General features: G+C 42.8%; 2 protein-coding genes and 1 pseudogene across 13 annotated transcripts in view; 1 reads left to right on the top strand and 2 right to left on the bottom strand.

The window, feature by feature from the left end:
• The window catches only part of CPNE3 (copine 3), a 54,167-nt gene extending 47,416 nt beyond the window's left edge, over positions 1–6,751 (bottom strand). The window contains exons 1-3 of one of the 6 annotated variants that reach the window (XM_045849404.1): positions 6,622–6,718; positions 6,145–6,384; positions 3,893–3,913 (exon numbers count right to left, since the gene is read on the bottom strand). In XM_045849404.1, coding sequence (XP_045705360.1) covers positions 3,893–3,908 — 16 coding nt within the window. In that variant the 5' untranslated portion in view covers positions 3,909–3,913; positions 6,145–6,384; positions 6,622–6,718. The other 5 variants (XM_045849406.1, XM_045849403.1, XM_045849409.1 and 2 more) reach the window with 5 other exon arrangements.
• A 4,777-nt stretch (positions 6,752–11,528) lies between these two features.
• Positions 11,529–12,072, bottom strand: LOC123825853 (annotated as a pseudogene).
• Positions 12,073–14,942: 2,870 nt separating this feature from the next.
• RMDN1 (regulator of microtubule dynamics 1) overlaps positions 14,943–15,743 on the top strand; it is a 36,750-nt gene continuing 35,949 nt past the window's right edge. For 2 of the 7 annotated variants that reach the window (XM_045849385.1, XM_045849390.1), the window contains exon 1: positions 14,983–15,263. In XM_045849385.1, the coding sequence (XP_045705341.1) occupies positions 15,048–15,263 (216 nt within the window). In that variant the 5' untranslated portion in view covers positions 14,983–15,047. Of the gene's footprint in view, positions 15,264–15,743 lie in introns of all 7 variants that reach the window. The other 5 variants (XM_045849392.1, XM_045849389.1, XM_045849388.1 and 2 more) reach the window with 5 other exon arrangements.

Genomic DNA, 15,743 nt, shown 5'->3' with positions numbered 1-15,743 from the left:
CTAGTGTATAAAATTTTGAGACCATGGTCACACCCAGGCCCTAGCTGAAAACCCTGCAGTGTCTGCTTCTTCCTCCCCATCTCATATAGGCCTGGTGCCCTAATGTGCTCGGGAAAGCTGTCAGGGAGATTCTGGCACACCCCCCAAATCTCTCACATGTACAAGTGCAGAGCCTTCCCATACCCACAGCCCAACTCCACTTCCAATCCCTCTCATAGCTCCTGGCGGCACTCCCACTGCCATCCTCCCTCCATTCACATCATTACTTTATCACTTCTGATGAAAACAACAACAGCACTGGCTGCCCAGGGCCACTAGTCTATTGCTCTCCCAAGAACTCCTGGCTCTGCCCACACTGACCCCAGCCAACTAAAGTGAGCAGCACCTTCTGCCCATCCAAGGTCTTCATCAAGATACACTGTGATTGACAGCTCCCCCATGACTGGCTGGGATGCCTATAAAACGTGGGCTCTGTTTTCCTTCCAATCCACTGCTGTGAGCTGAGCACAAGGACCAGGCTGCAGAGCCCCTTCACCAGGAAGGACAATGTCTGGCTCATTCTTGTGGCAGAAAGAAGAATAACTTCAGAGTCAGTACTCTTTGTTCACATTTCTTTCCCACTATGTATTTGAGTGTGTCTGCTTTGCCAGGTTATCTATCTGAACTTCAATTTCTATAAATTAGAGATTTAAAAAATTACCTGGCAATGGTTGGTTTCTGACATGCTCAGCATATATCAGACATGACTCTGTGAACTGTAGCAATTATTACTTTATTAACTACTCAAATATTTAATCAATTGCCTCGGTGTTGATGGCTTATTATTAAGTAGTAAGATGTAGAGCACCCTTCTCATCTTTGTTTATGAAGAGCTTCTTGGAATGATAATAAAAGACTATGGGGTTTACACAAAATTACTTGGCCCAAATAGCCTTGATGATAGACTGGTGCTAATTTTTCTAAATTCTCTCAGAAGAGCTTGTTTCTCTGAGCAACTATGTAGTTGGTACATAGGGGAGGGGATCTAGGACTGGTGACAATGCCTCATTATTTGTCCCAAAACAGTTGGATGGAAGTCAGTGCCCACCCACCAATACCATGAACTGGACAGTTGATATTTACCTCACAGCAGTTCTCCAAGACAGTCCATTAGATCATGGGTTACTTAGGGCACAAAAGCATTTCCCCCTTGCTGGGCTCTCACATATTATCTACATGGGGCACCAACATCTCAGAGCTTCCAGAAGGTACTCCTGGGCCATCTCAGGACAGCAACAGGAGTTCACAGGAATGCCCTGCACTGAACACCCGGGCTCTGAGAGTAGAAAACTTATGGTAAAAGAATTTACACTGAGTTTATCCTGTATGTATTAAGAAAGTGATGCCCACATATTTTAATCCCTGCCATGGACACTAGAAATGGGGATAGGGAATTACATCAAGCATTAAAGCACACAAACAGAGAAAAAAACATGTTTTCTTTTCAGTGTGAAAAAGGGACAAGCAAAAGGGTCATTGGATCAGAGTAAAAAAAAAAAGTGGCCAATAGTTCTGTGTCACTGCTTATGGGCAGTTGTCTAACTTCTCTAGCCTCTGTGTTTCACTTATTAAATCTGAGTTTTTAATCACTTTAGGTAACTTTTAAGGCCTCTTCCAGTTAATGTGCTATGACTTTCATTTAATCATAGTGAACACAAAACATGTACAGAAAGTGGTACTAAAGAAGTAGGGGTATTTTTTTAACAAAGTAAAAATATCAGAAAAGTTACAAGAACCAAAAAGAGAAACAGAAAGAAAAGGATAAGGTTTTCCAAATTTAGCCTCCATCTTCCACTACTGAAAAAACCATATCTGAAAAAAATACCTATATTCAGATACTCTCCCACTAATTAGGTACCTCTGCTTGAAACTATTATTAAAATCCATATTCTGTGATGACTTAGAAAAATAAAGATCATCAACAAACAAAACACAAGCCCAGTGCATTGGGTCCACACAGCAGGACAAGGAGGCAAGTTTTCCTACCATACACAGTGTCACTCATCACTAAACCCTCAGCACAGCAAAAGGAATCAGTTTCTGGCTACCATAAAAAAATAAATTTCCAGATACTTGAGTTATCCTGAATATCTAAATAGTAATACTATTGCTGATACCTGAACATTCAGAATGGGGAAAGCAGGAGTCATTACAAAAGTTTTTTCACTTGACCACTCTTGATTTGAAAACTAAAAAGTATATACAGTTTCACCCTGTCCTTATTGCTTGCTACAAAGTGAGAGATTAACTAAGGCCCCTTCCTTGATTTCTCTAGAAAACCCTTAAAATATAGAGATCTGTCTGATTCATAACAGGCTACAGAATTTACTTAATTATCTGTTTCTAGTTATACTACTTTTCTAATCCCTTGGCTACAGTATATACACTTTAGAAATCTCATGATTACATTTTCTAGCCTATCAAATAAAGAGTTCACCATAGGGGCACTGAGTGAGGTGTTAATAAAAGTCAGATGCAATGACAGTATCTCAATATTGCCTCACTTTATTACCATTACCCATATATCAAATAAATCATCTTTTACAAAAAAAAACCTGCCTTGATAAAAATCAGAGCTGTATCTCCTAGTAGAAAATTCCAGCTCTTTAGCCAAAAATTTTTAAATTACAAGGCCTCTATAAAACTGCTGGCCAGTTGGGTTGCAGGCAGGCTAGATGTCATGTTAAGGCCCATTCACCTCAGAAACTGAAGTCCCTTGGGCTCCTTATTCCAGTCCCAGCATTTTAAGAACTTCATGCCTTTTGGAATCCCCCAGATGATGGACCAGAAATCAGAACTTCTCACCTGCCCGTTACCCAGCTTTGCCCAATTCTAACACCTAGGTCCCTCCTCTTCTCAGGGAGCATCTATTTAATTGGGCCAGATGGGCATTTCACATGTCACTACATTCTCCTCTCTAGTTGTGATGAAAAATAATATGAAAATTCTCTCAGTTCAAAGCTGCAGCAACTACAATGACTTTGTTCTCAAGGCTTTAAAGTGTCTATGTTGAGCAAGGACTATGAGATGTTTATACATTTCCCAATTTCAAGAAGATTCCTTGTATGGTTGCTTAGCATTCCATTTCAGCTATTTGTAACTTTCTGGTAAACCCCTTCATACTTCCTGATCAGGAACAATTGAATAGTACTTCGTACTATTCGTTCACTCAGTATCATTCTCACAGATAGCCTATTGTGCCAGACACTGCTAAGGTACTAGGGGACAAGAAACCAAACAAATACACATCCCTGCCCTCACACAGTTATACTGCAGGGAGATACTAAAATTACAGTGTATACAGGTGGTAATAAGTGCTAAAGAGAAAAATAAAGCAGGGAAGGTGAACAAGGAGTCTTGAAGGCAGCATGGGCAATTTTAGATATTTTATAAACCTATTTTTGACAACACAATCAGGAAATACTTGTTTTGATTTTCACTTCCCAACCTCTAGAGAGAAGAAAATGTGGACAAATTCCTCTTCATAGCTGCAGGGATCTATCTTAACATGCGCTGAGACCTGAGTCTGGAACAGGGTAAACTAACCTCAGAAAACTAAAGAGGCCTGATGACAATGCATAGCACAACCACACTGCTGCTTTGGTAATTTTCACAGGAACCAGACATAATACATCCGCTTGGTAAGATGGAATTTTGATATGATTTGCTATAATGAATATGTAGTGTTTCCTTGTATTTTTCATGGGGAAACTGCATTAATATGCTATCCAGCTAACTTATATTGGTAATTTTGATCATTAGTTGACTAATTTTAATGCCTTTTTAAAATTATGATTACATACTGGTAAGCTGCTCAAACTTATTTACTTACTTATTACTTTTTAATCCTCACCTGAGGGCACGTTCATTGACTCTAGAGAGAGAAAGGACAGGAAGAGAGAGAGAGAAACATCAATGTGAGAGAAACATCAATCAGTTGCCTCCTAAAAACATCCCAACCAGGGATCGAACCAACGACCCAAGTATATGCCCTGACCAGGGATTGAACCTGAAACCTAGGTAAGTGTACTGACTGGGGATCAAACCCACAACCTTCTGGTGTATGGGATCACTCCAAAAAACTAAGCCAACCAGTCAGGGCTTCAAACACATTTAAGCCAGTGTAGTCATTTTCAGAATGTTATCAAAATGCACACATAATGTCTGTTTTTTATTATCATGTAAGAAACTTAAGTAATGTAGTTAAATAGAATCTATGATGCTTTACTTTAGGTGTTAATTTAAATGTCCTTCTCAGCCAATGTTTCAACAAATTTCCCAGCAAGTATCTTACAGATTTGTTTGAACTTTAACCTGATTAGCAATACTTCCAAGACAGGTAAGAAGGTAAAGGGAAAGGTAGTAGGCAGGAAGCTAGCCTGCAGGGTGAAGGTAATAGTGAGCACATTAAAGGAATGTACACATTTGGGTTCCTCATACTTGAGAGTGGCACTGATCCTCACTCAGATATCCACCTAAAGGTTCATGCTTTCCATGAGCAGTGGTGGCTAATTACAATTTTTTAAAAGATTTTATTTACTTATTTTTAGAGAGAGATGAAGGGAGGGAGAAAGAGAGGAAGAGAAACACCAATGTGTGGTTGTCTCTCATGAGTCCACTAGTAGGGACCTGGTCTGCAACCCAAGAATGTGCCCTGACTGGGAATCGAACCAGCGACTCTTTGGTTAGCAGGCCAGCGTTCAATCCACTGAGCTACACCAGCCAGGGCTCATTACAAATTTTTGAAGGTCAAAATGTTATTTAATCATATTTTACACCCAGTGCTAACCTTCTTGGTTTTGCTGACTTTCTAGAACAATTATTTATTGACTAAAGAAAGTTTTAAAAAAGAAATTTCTAACAGTAGTAGAAAAAAGCACAGCTGTGTCTAAAGCTAGAGAACCAAGAACTGACAGGCGCTAAGGTCAGCAGGAATTGGTTATCAGGACAGACGCCATGGAAGAGATGTTCAGGACAGTAGTGCCAGTGTTGTAGAGAGCATGTGTATAATCCTTAGGTTGCTTAATGCTATGTGGGAATGAAGGTCATTGTCTACAAAGTATTCACAGTTATAGGTAAAATTAGGAGACATGTTTAGTCATTAAGTAGCCCTTAAAAGGCAAAGGCCCCTTTTGTCCCCATTCTGACACCTCTTGTCCCTTTGCATTCTTTAGGCACTAGATCTGAGAAAAAAATCCTAAACCATCAGGCCAGGCTCCCTCTTATCCAGAGAGCCTCAGTGCGTCCAGTCCCAAAGACTGATCTCTGAGTTGTTTCAAACCAAAATGAAATGTATTTTTTTAATTCATCAACCAAAAGGAACTCCCTTTTATTTTTTTTAAGATTTCATTTATTTATTTTTAGAGAGAGGGTAAGGGAGGGAGAAAGAGAGAGAGAAACATCAATGTGTGGTGGCCTCTTACGTGGCCCCCACTGGGGACCTGGCCTGCAACCCAAGCATGTGTCCTGACTGGGAATCGAACTGGCGACCCTTTGGTTCACAGCCCATGCTCAATCTGAGCTACACTAGCCAGGGCCAAGGAATTCCCTTTTAAAAAAATTCTCACAAAGGCAAAAAGAAAGTGACCTTGGGTACCACCAATGACTGTATTAGTGTGGCTGTAACTGATCTTTTTTTTTTTTTTTTATTTCTTTTTATGTGTGGTTGCCTCTCCTACCCCATACTGGTCACCAGGTCAGCTACCAAGCAACATGCCCTGACTGGGTATCAAACCAGTGACCTTTTGGTTTGCAGGCCTGTGCCCAATCCACTGAATTACAACAGCCAGGGCCATGTTCTTTATTCGTCTAAGTCCCTGTCTCTGAGCTCTGGGCCTGCACAAGTTTTGTTTGAGCTGGCTTGTGGAGTGTGCTGACCCTAGTTAGTAACGAGTAGGATATACAAGGCAGACACTTTGCTGTGTTAGAAATATCATCGTATTTAGTCCTTGTAACAACACTGACATAGGGTATTTGATCTTCGCTTTACAAATGCAGAAACAAGTCCTAAGAGGTTAACCTGCCCAAGGTCACAGAGCTAACAAACCTCAAAGTAGAGATCTGAAACCTCGGTACCCAGTTTATTTCAAAGAGTAATGTTCTTACCTTTAAGCGCCAAAGCTTGTGATGTGACACTGTACAGACCTTAATTCCACCCCAATGGTAAATTGCTTCCTCTTAGCTTCCTCCAGCTTGAAATGGAGTAACAATTGCACGTTAAGTGGTAAATGTAGGTATCGGATGCACTAATGCTTACATCGCTTGTTCATGGTGTTGAGTCTGCTGAAATGACCACCGCAGGTCCCATACCACATGCCCTTTGTCTGACGGTCAGTGTAGAGGCCACTGCACAGAAAACACGGCCTACACAGTGGATCTACGTGGAGTGCACGGTAGCTGAGCAGGCAAGTGGCCGGTCCAGAGCTTCCGCCCCACCCAGTGCAGGCCCCATCTCCCCGCGCAGGTCCAGGCGTGTCACCCCAGTTGTCCCTCCCACCGCGCTCCTCCGGCACTCCTAGCACAGGGCCCGAGGGCCCTTCTACCCCTAGTCCCCACACTGCCGAGAGTACAGCCCGCACTCACCTACAGGCTCAGCGGCGAACACCTGGGAGCAAGTCTAAAGTCCGGCCAACAGCAGTCTCGGGAACCAGACGAGACTGGCCAGCCTGGCGAGGCTGACTAGGGGGCGGGGAGGTGGGTGGGGCCAACCGAGTAGGGGGCGGAGCGAAGACGCAGAGACCGGCTGAAGTGGGGTCTAACTAATGGAGGCGCAGATGAGGCCAGGCTGAGAGGGAAGAGGCGAGTAGAGATGGGGTACGTGGGGCCAAGGCGCAGGCCCGCCCCCTGGGAGCACAGCTCGCCAAGCCCTGGCCTAGGGCAATGGCCTCCTGCCGGTGGGCTGAGGCTTCAACACTTTTATGAGACTTTCCTCACCCAGAACCGCAGGCTCACTTTGCACGTTGAAGTTAGTTATTTAGTGCACCAAAATTAATTCCTAAAGGACAAAACAATTAAAATATGTGAGAAAATGAGTCCTGGGGAGATGGCTCATTTGGTTGGAGCATCATCCCATAGAGTAAAAGGCTGCCCTTTGATTCCTTGGCAGAGCACATACCTAGGTTTCGACTTTGATCCCTGTTTGGGGCACAGAGGGGAGGCAACTGATGGATGTTTCTCACATAGATGTCTCTCTGACTCTTTCTCTCTCCCACTCCTTCCCTTCCTTTCTCTCTAAAATCGATAAACATATCCTCAAGTTAGGATTAAAATATATATATATGAAAATTATACTAGTACCTGAACCAGGAAGAATCATAATAACCATTCTTACTCAGAGCACTTTCAGTGTGCACAATCTGAGCCATTTTATACACTTAATTTAATTTAATACTCACAATTTTGTGACATATTCATTGCCATTATCCCCACTTTACAGAAGAAAAAATGCAATTGAGTTGCATTTGAGGTGCAAAAATGCAATTGAGTTTTGGTCACTAAGTGTCAGCCTACTTGCCTAAAGTCGCATTTCTAAGTAAACAAACCCCAAAGGCCCGACTTGATGAAACAAACTGTGGGAAATACAGAACTTGTATCCGAGAAAAACATGAACAAAATCAATCAGCAAACACATTGGAAAAAACATTTGCCATTCATCTCTAACAGTCAAAGAAAGGGTTAGTATCTTAAGCAGCCATTGATCTTTTTAATTTTTAAAATTTATTTTTAGAGAGATGGAAAGGGAGGGAAGGAAACATCGATGTGACAGAGAAACATCCTTGTGTTGCCTCTCATGCATACCTGGGGACAGAACCACAACCTAAGCATATGCCCTGACTAAGAATTGAATTGGTGACCTTTCACTTCGTGGGATGGCGCCCAACCAACTGAGCCATATGAGTCAGGAAGTACAAATTAATTTTTAAAAATAGAAATATGAGCAAAGGATAATTATTTAAATTACAGAAATGGAAAATGAAACATATGAAGAAGTATAGACTTTTCTAACTAAAAACTTGACTTTTAATCCAAAAAAATCAAAACTAAATATGTTTTGTGTAGGGCAGGACCAATAAAATGGCATTGGTCCAGTCAAGATAGGATAAAGTATATAAAACAAGATGGAGTCTCTCATGTCAACTAAGATGGCTGTCAGTCAGCCATGACACTTTGGTTCAAGAGGGAAACTACCTAAGTCATGCTATACATATTTGACAAGGAGACACACCTAAGATATCTGCACATGTGACCAAAACAGCCATGTCTGAAGAACAGGACCACCCATAGATAGACTCCTGGGGAAATTCCCCACTTATCATCAGGGGTGCCAAAGACACTTATCAAGAGACCCAGAAGGGTGTAATCCACCACTTTAAAGATATAATTGAGGCAGGCCCCAGACCACTGCTGAAACAGCTGAGCTCCACACAGCAACATACTGTTACATGCCATGCTGATATCCCTTAGCATCAGCTGCTGGAGGCTCTGCCCTGCTGGGTTGAGGACTTCGTCTGTTCTACTGCTAACCTGACTCCAGAAATCCTTCCTTGTAAGATACTGACAACTCCCTTACCCACTGTACTGTCTCTTGGACCTGCAGACTGAGACCCTGGGACTTGAGCTCATTATTCCCCATTGATTGCTCTGTGTGTGTGTGTGTGTGTGTGTGTGTGTGTGTGTGTGTTATATTTCTCTTAGATTGTTAGAGTGGGAGTATGATATTCATGTATGTTAATGTTCTACTTTGAGTGAACCTGCATATAATAAAGTCTGAGTGAATAGCATAGTTACCTTGTGTGACTCTTGTCTATTCCTTGGTGGTAGGCAGCAAGCTGAGCAGTTGCCCAGCTAACATATAAGAAAGACCATATTGGCAACATATGCTTGTGACATGTTTAAATAATCACATCAGGACACATGAGGATCCAGCATGTGCTGGATGCCTACTATGTGCCAGGCATTGTTTTAGATTTGTGATAAATTAGGGACATACAGAATCTTTTATCCTAGGGGGAGGACAACTAATAAGTGAATTGTTATAAGTGAATGAGATGATTTTAAGTAGCCATAACTACCATGGGGAAAGTGTTAAGGGTGATTTGGGGATAATAGGAGCTTACTTGAACTGGGGATCAAGGAAGGTCTAAGGAGACCATATTTGATTTGAGACCTAAAAAATAAGATAGAGGCAGTCATGCAAAGATCTGAGGGCAGTGGGATGATAGCAGGGGCAAAGGCACCAGTAGACCTTGCAAGTTGCAAGAGCAGAAACAAGGCCTTTGTGATTGCAGCATAATGGGGAGGGAGAAAAAGTGTTTTGTTCAACCTTTTGTTTCATTCTTAATTATGCTTTGACATGTAAGTGAAGGTTGCCAGGCACACCACTAATTTAAGTGTAATTTTTCAAAATTTCTGGAATACATAGTTTTCCTACCTAACCATTATGATCTTTGTCTCCACTAAAATAGAAGGAAGTAAGGAAAAGGAAATGGTTGTGTACTTTTAGTGCCCAATAAGCAATCTTGTTTCAATGCATCACCCCTTCTGTTCAACCTATTGTCTAAATTCTATTCTACTTATGTTCTTGTTCATTTTTTCATTTACTCAACACTTATTAAATTCATATTATGTATTAGGCATAACAACATTTAAGAAACAAAGAACAAATATGTATCGGACCCAACAACTAGTAGAGATTTTCATGGATGTCAAAATGAATGAGATGTTCATAAAATCAATGGATTACACCAAATTTTGTGGCTTAAAACTAACAGTCACATTATTTCTCATGGTTTCTGTGTTCAGGGATTTATGAGTGGTTTAGCAGGCCATTCTGTCTCATATCCTTCATAACATTGCAGTCAGGTATTGGGCAGAGTTGCAGTCATCACATGGGGCTGGAAGATCTACTTTCAAGGTGGTATACTCACAAGTAGCAATGGTACTGTGTGTTGGTGGGACACCTCAGTTTCTTTCCATGTAGGCCTCTCAACGGGGCGGCTTGAATGTCCTAAGGGCATGGCTACTGGATTCCTCCAGAGTAAAACTCCATGAGATCTAGGCAGAAACTCAGTGATTTATATGACGTAGCCTTGGAAGTCACATGCCATCACCTTTGCAGTATTCTATTGGTCAAACAGACCATCGTTGATTAAATGTAGGAGGGATTCCACAAAGGGCTAAATTCAAGAGGAAAGGATCTTTGCCTGCCTTCTCTGAGGCTGGCTACCACAAAAGTCTAATAAGTGTTTTGAAACTAAATATATAAATAAAACCTAATTTCTCCTCAAATCTATTCTACCCATAGTCTTCTCTATCTCCATTAATGGCAAAGCATTCTTTCAATTGTTTGAGTCAAAATACTTGGAGTCATCATGGACTCCAATACTTGGACTCCTCTTGTATCCCGTCTTTATCTGGTCCAGTCTTTCTGCTACTCCTGTCAACTCTACAAGTGTATTTAGATTCTGATGACTCTTATCTTCCAGCCTAATTCAAGCCACCACTTTTTCTTTCTAGATTATTATAATACTCTAGTAACTGCTTTGCTACTTGCTCCCTTTCAGTCTATTTTCAAAACAGAAGAATCTAATTAATGTTTAAATTAAATTATGTCACACACAATCATACAAAGAAAAACCCAATTTCTTACAATTGCCTACAAGGTCCTACAGTACTTGGTTGCCACCTCCTCTCTGACTTTCTCTCCTGTACTCTTCCCTTTCCTCAATGAACCCCATCTAGAATGGACTTACTGTTTATGGAAAATGCCACTTGCTTTCCCAGTTCAGGCCTTTCCACTTTCCTTCTACACAAAATGCTGTGCCCCTAGATATCTTCATGGATCTCTCCTTCTTCTTTGGGTCTTTATTCAAATGTTTCCCTCAGTGAGGACTTCTGTGGCTACTAGCCTATTGAAAACTGTAATACCAACACAGAAATGCACTCCTTACCCCTTCCTGCTTTATCTTCCACTTCATTTATCATCATCTATTATATCTTTTATTATTTATCTTACTATCTTTTGCCAACTACAATATATACTCCATTAGAAATTGTTCATTCACCTCTAGAAGAGTAGAAGGTATACCATGCAATAAACATTTGTTGTATGAATTAAGAAATGGTGCCAGGACTTGTAATAAGACAAAAGTCAGACATGTCACTGATTTTACAGTATAGCAAAGGCACACGTTACCATTTCTTATCAACACATTACCAGTTGTTATCACTGCAGCTCCAAAATATACTCGATTAACAAATAATCTAATATAAAAATAACATTATAAAACATGCTCAGAGCCATAAAAGATATAAAGGTATATTTACAGAATCAAGAAAAGCTTCTCTGAAGAAGTGACATTTGGACTGAGAGCTAAAAGATGAACAGAAATTACCTTGGTAAGGAATAAAGGAGCTGGGTAGAGGGATGAGAAGGAAATTTTTTTTGGTTGTCAAATGATCTTTAATTGAAATGTTTTCCTTTATACCTGCTAAGTAGCTGGCCATTCCACTGCACCACTGTTGATGTCATCTACGATGTCATGAGGGTGGTGGCCATCCACATTGCAGCCCACAAATTGGGTGGTCCCCAGGATCTCTTTAATGATTCCAGAGAGCTCTCTAGCTAAAGAGCAGTGCCACATCTGTCAGCAATGTTGATGATCTCAGCAAAAATGGTATTTCCACTGTGCTTAGTTTGTGTGTTTTCTTGCATTTTTCTGTCTCATGGTGGTTCTTTGAGGACTTTGATAATCAGGGCAGAGGCAGAAGGCACTACCTCAATCTGGGCCTGTCTGTTCTGAATGGTCAGTTTCATTGTAATCCTCAGACCCTTCCAATTACCAGTTGCTTTGGTGATGTCATCACCAACCTTTTTTGGAGAAAGGCCCAGGAGGTCGATCTCTGGGCAGGGGCGGTGGGGGGCAGGGCAGACGTGGCACTTACTTCCCTGCCGGTGCACCTCAGGTAAATTACCTTGATCTCATTGGGGCCGAACTTCAGTTGCATGGTGGAGGCGGCTAGAGTTGGATGAACCTGGATTCAGAATGACCAAAGAATAGCACCTTTGCCCCCTCTGAGCCAAAAGCCAAAAGCCGGATAAGGAATCTTGACAGAAAATGATTTGGGGAGATCTGAGGCTCCTCAAAGGAAAGAAAAGACAGTATTTTTGGGGACTGCCCTGCCTGGTCTCAGGAAGCTGTAACACCCTGTGACTTAGGCTGAGTGAAAGACCTCTGGACCGGGAGCCACTGAAGGAGACAAAACTTATTTCCCTGGCTTGAAACTGCCTGTTCTGTGCCTGAGCTCCTAAGCTTGATCAGTTAGCCAATGACGGGTAAGATTTTCCATGGAGGGAAACACCTAAGACAGGCATGATCACGTGGAGGCTTCTGGGAAAAGACTCGGGGCTGTGGAAAGGAAGGGGTGATGGGCATCAACTCCTGTCCCCTCAGCTTTTGTCAAAGCCTGAGTCTTTGTTCTTACATGTGAGAAATCCAAGTCTCCTGGCTGCCTTTGTCTTCTCTGTTAACTCAGGCCTGCAGGGGTGGTGCAGGCCAGACCAGAGACAGTGGGACCCCCAAGATAATCCGGCCTGGGACATAGAATATGCAAGATCCTTTGAGATCTGTTTGCTGGAGGATGTTTTTAATTGAAATTTAAAAGCACAGGCAGGAGCCCTGGCTGGTGTAGCTCAGTGGATTGAGCGCGGGCTACAAATCAAAGTGTCGCAGGTTCGATTCCCAGTCAGGGTACATGCCTGGGTTGCAGGCCATGACCCCCAGCTACCACACATTGATGTTTCTCTCTATCTCCCTCCCTTCCCTCTCTAAAAATAAATAAATAATTTTTTTTTAAAAAGGCACAGGCAAGTAACTTTTCGAACCTGTAGCCCTTTCATATGTTAAAGACCACAAACCTTCCCCAGATTCACAGCAGTTCTGTCCCCACTTTTGTAAGTTGCCTACATCTTTTGATCTTTTCTACCAGACTGTGAATCCACAAACTAAGTCTGTTTTCTCAATAAAAATTTGCTTGGGAATGGACACGGGGTGCCCTCCAGGAGAGAGGGTGGCCAGAGGTGCTCCCCATGTGAGGAGTGGCCCTTCTGTTCCTATTGCCCCACAGGACCTGGTTGTCTCTGTGTATGTTTTTCGTGTGTTGCGACGAGCATCTGAGGCTGAGATGGATGCTGCTGGCCGGTATCATCCACATAGTATGCCCAGAATCAAGATAAAAATATTTCAGACTTAAAGAGATTAAAGAAACATGACAATTAAATGCAATATGCAATCTGGATGTGACCCCGAGTTGGGGAAATAGTTGCTATGAAGGACAGCTTTGAAACATATTAAATAATAGTATTGTCAGTTTTCTCAATTTGATCATTGTTCAGGGATTAAACAAGGGAATGTCTTTGTTTCTAGGTGTAGCATCCAGCGACCGTAAGAACAGATATCAGAGACTTTAGGGTATCAAAGATGTTACTTTATTGGCCAAGTTTAACCTGCGCAGGGGCGAACTCTCAGAGTGTCCAGCGACACAGTGCCCACAAGGAGCTGCAAACGAGAGACGCGCCCGAGCGTTCACATTCAGGTCCTTATATAGGGATTTTGGCACGAGAAAGCAAACATTCCACAGAAGCTGACACAGTGGTTAGCTATTTGCTTACAGAGACTGCGCTCAGGAATTTCAAACCAAGCATTCTTACAGTAGGCGGGAAGGCAGGATGTTTCTTTAGTAATCTAGTAATCTCCTGGCTCTAACTAGCTAGGTTCCTATTTCCTCATGGTCTAAGTTTATCCCTACTCCTTAAACTAGGCATGGAGAGCCATATGTGTAACCCACTCTCAAAAGGTTCAATAATAGAAAATAGTAGTAGGAATAATATATGCATACTACATGTAATATATGTAAAGAAAGATAAATGTGACAAAACATTAACAATGGCTAGATTTTTTTCAAACTGAAAAGTGCAATTAAAATTTAACTCTTAATGAAATACCAGAAACTAGATTTCAGGATTATTGTGGCATCCAGTGGTATAAGCCTATCATTTAGCAACATTGAGGGAACTACCAGCAGAAATATGTAAAAGTGGTTCCCTCTGGGAAAGCAGACTAGGGTCCAGCAAATGTTGGGAAGAAAATAGTAAGTCACTGATGAAATCCTAAAGAAATGTGGTTTATTTAGAGGGACGTTGGGAGACAGCAATCATAAGGTAGCAGCACTGGACTTGGGGAGGATCAAGTGAAATAAGAGTATGCGTTCTCTTTGTATCATAGTAGTAAAATGACTATGTAAATGTAACCTAGTTGCTGAAACCAATGTCTTGCCTCCTCCCCCATAAACAGCTTTGCTGTGCTCCACATAGCAGTCACTAAACTAGGATCCAGACCATTGGTTACTGAGCTGAAGGGGCCCAAGTGCCTGCGGGGGTCAGGGTTTCAACCAGACCCAGAGCTACGGATAGCGACCTGTGAGACCGGCTCTCTTCCTCGTTCATCTTCCCGGGCGTCTCTGTCCTCACGTGGGTTAGCTCAGTTTCCCTCAGCTGCTCCCCGCCCCGCCTCGTGGCATCTGCCTATCCAGGACCCCCAGCACAGTCTCCCTTCCTTTGATGGCAACAAAACTGGAAATAACTAGCCCTTGTCTTCTTGCAGACTTAAACGCTCGAGTCTATTTCCGAGCTTCCAATTCTGTTCTCATGACCTAGCTCTGTATCTAAACCGTAACACACTGCACAAACCAGGAACAAAAAACGGAAATCAGAAGGATATTCTCGCTGCCCCAGTATCCTCCCTGTAGGAGCAGGAAACCCGCTAAGTCCCACCTACTAGAGTCAAACCCTGCCCACTGGAACAGTGAGCCCGAAACTTTGCGCCGGGCCGGAACCTGTGCACAGACCGGCGCGCGCCTGTTGAAACGCCGGAAGAAGCACCGGAAAAAGCGTCGGCAGGAAGCGGGAGGACTTGCTTTTCGTCAGGCCTTTGCTTGGGAGGCGGTTCTAAATGGTGATGAGTCAATTCCCCAGGAAAGTCATGGCGCTGGCTTCGCGGCTGTGGCGCTTTCTTCTCCCTTCTGGGCGGGTTGCAGTCCCGGGACTTCGGCTTCCGAGGCGGGTTACTGGCGGGCGCGGATCGTGCGTGCAGGGACTCAGCGGCTCAGAGGTAGCTGCTGAGTTCTGGCTCACGAGGAGGGCGCGTGCTGGCTACTCCCGCACACAGGCAAGGGTTACCCTTCTGAGTCGGCTTTCCTTCCTGGAAACGGCGCTGCGCTCCCCCTCCCTAGCCTCTGCCTGCGCTTCCTATGAAAGCTAGTTTTCCCTGCAGAATGTTGTGAACACTGTGAGGTGGCCCATGGGTTGTCCGGTTCTGGCCTTTCTATTAGATTGGCTGGGCCTTGGTTTATTTCCGGAGCAGGATTGGGGACTGAGGGTAGTCACTGGTGCACCTGACATTGCATTTGAACTGGATGTGTTATTCTTTTAAAGGGTTGAGTGCCTGCTGTGTTCCTTAGTGTGGTTGGAAGCAGTGTGAAAGAAGGGCTCAACTTCTTCCTGCCAAGCTTGCAGCCAAGTGGGCAGGTGTTAGATGACTTGGGTGGAGAGAGAGAGGAGTGGTACAAAGCATGAAATTAACTGAGCTTCAGGTTTTTGAGGCAGAGCATTAATGAAGTTAAAATTCTAGAGGACTGTGATATATAAC

Source organism: Phyllostomus hastatus, unplaced genomic scaffold, assembly GCF_019186645.2.
Source record: "Phyllostomus hastatus isolate PE091 unplaced genomic scaffold, TTU_PhHast_1.1 phas_contig_65, whole genome shotgun sequence".
Classification (NCBI taxonomy): Eukaryota; Metazoa; Chordata; class Mammalia; order Chiroptera; family Phyllostomidae; genus Phyllostomus; species Phyllostomus hastatus.
Note: the sequence above shows the minus strand (reverse complement) of the source record. Positions and strands in the feature narration are given on the sequence as shown.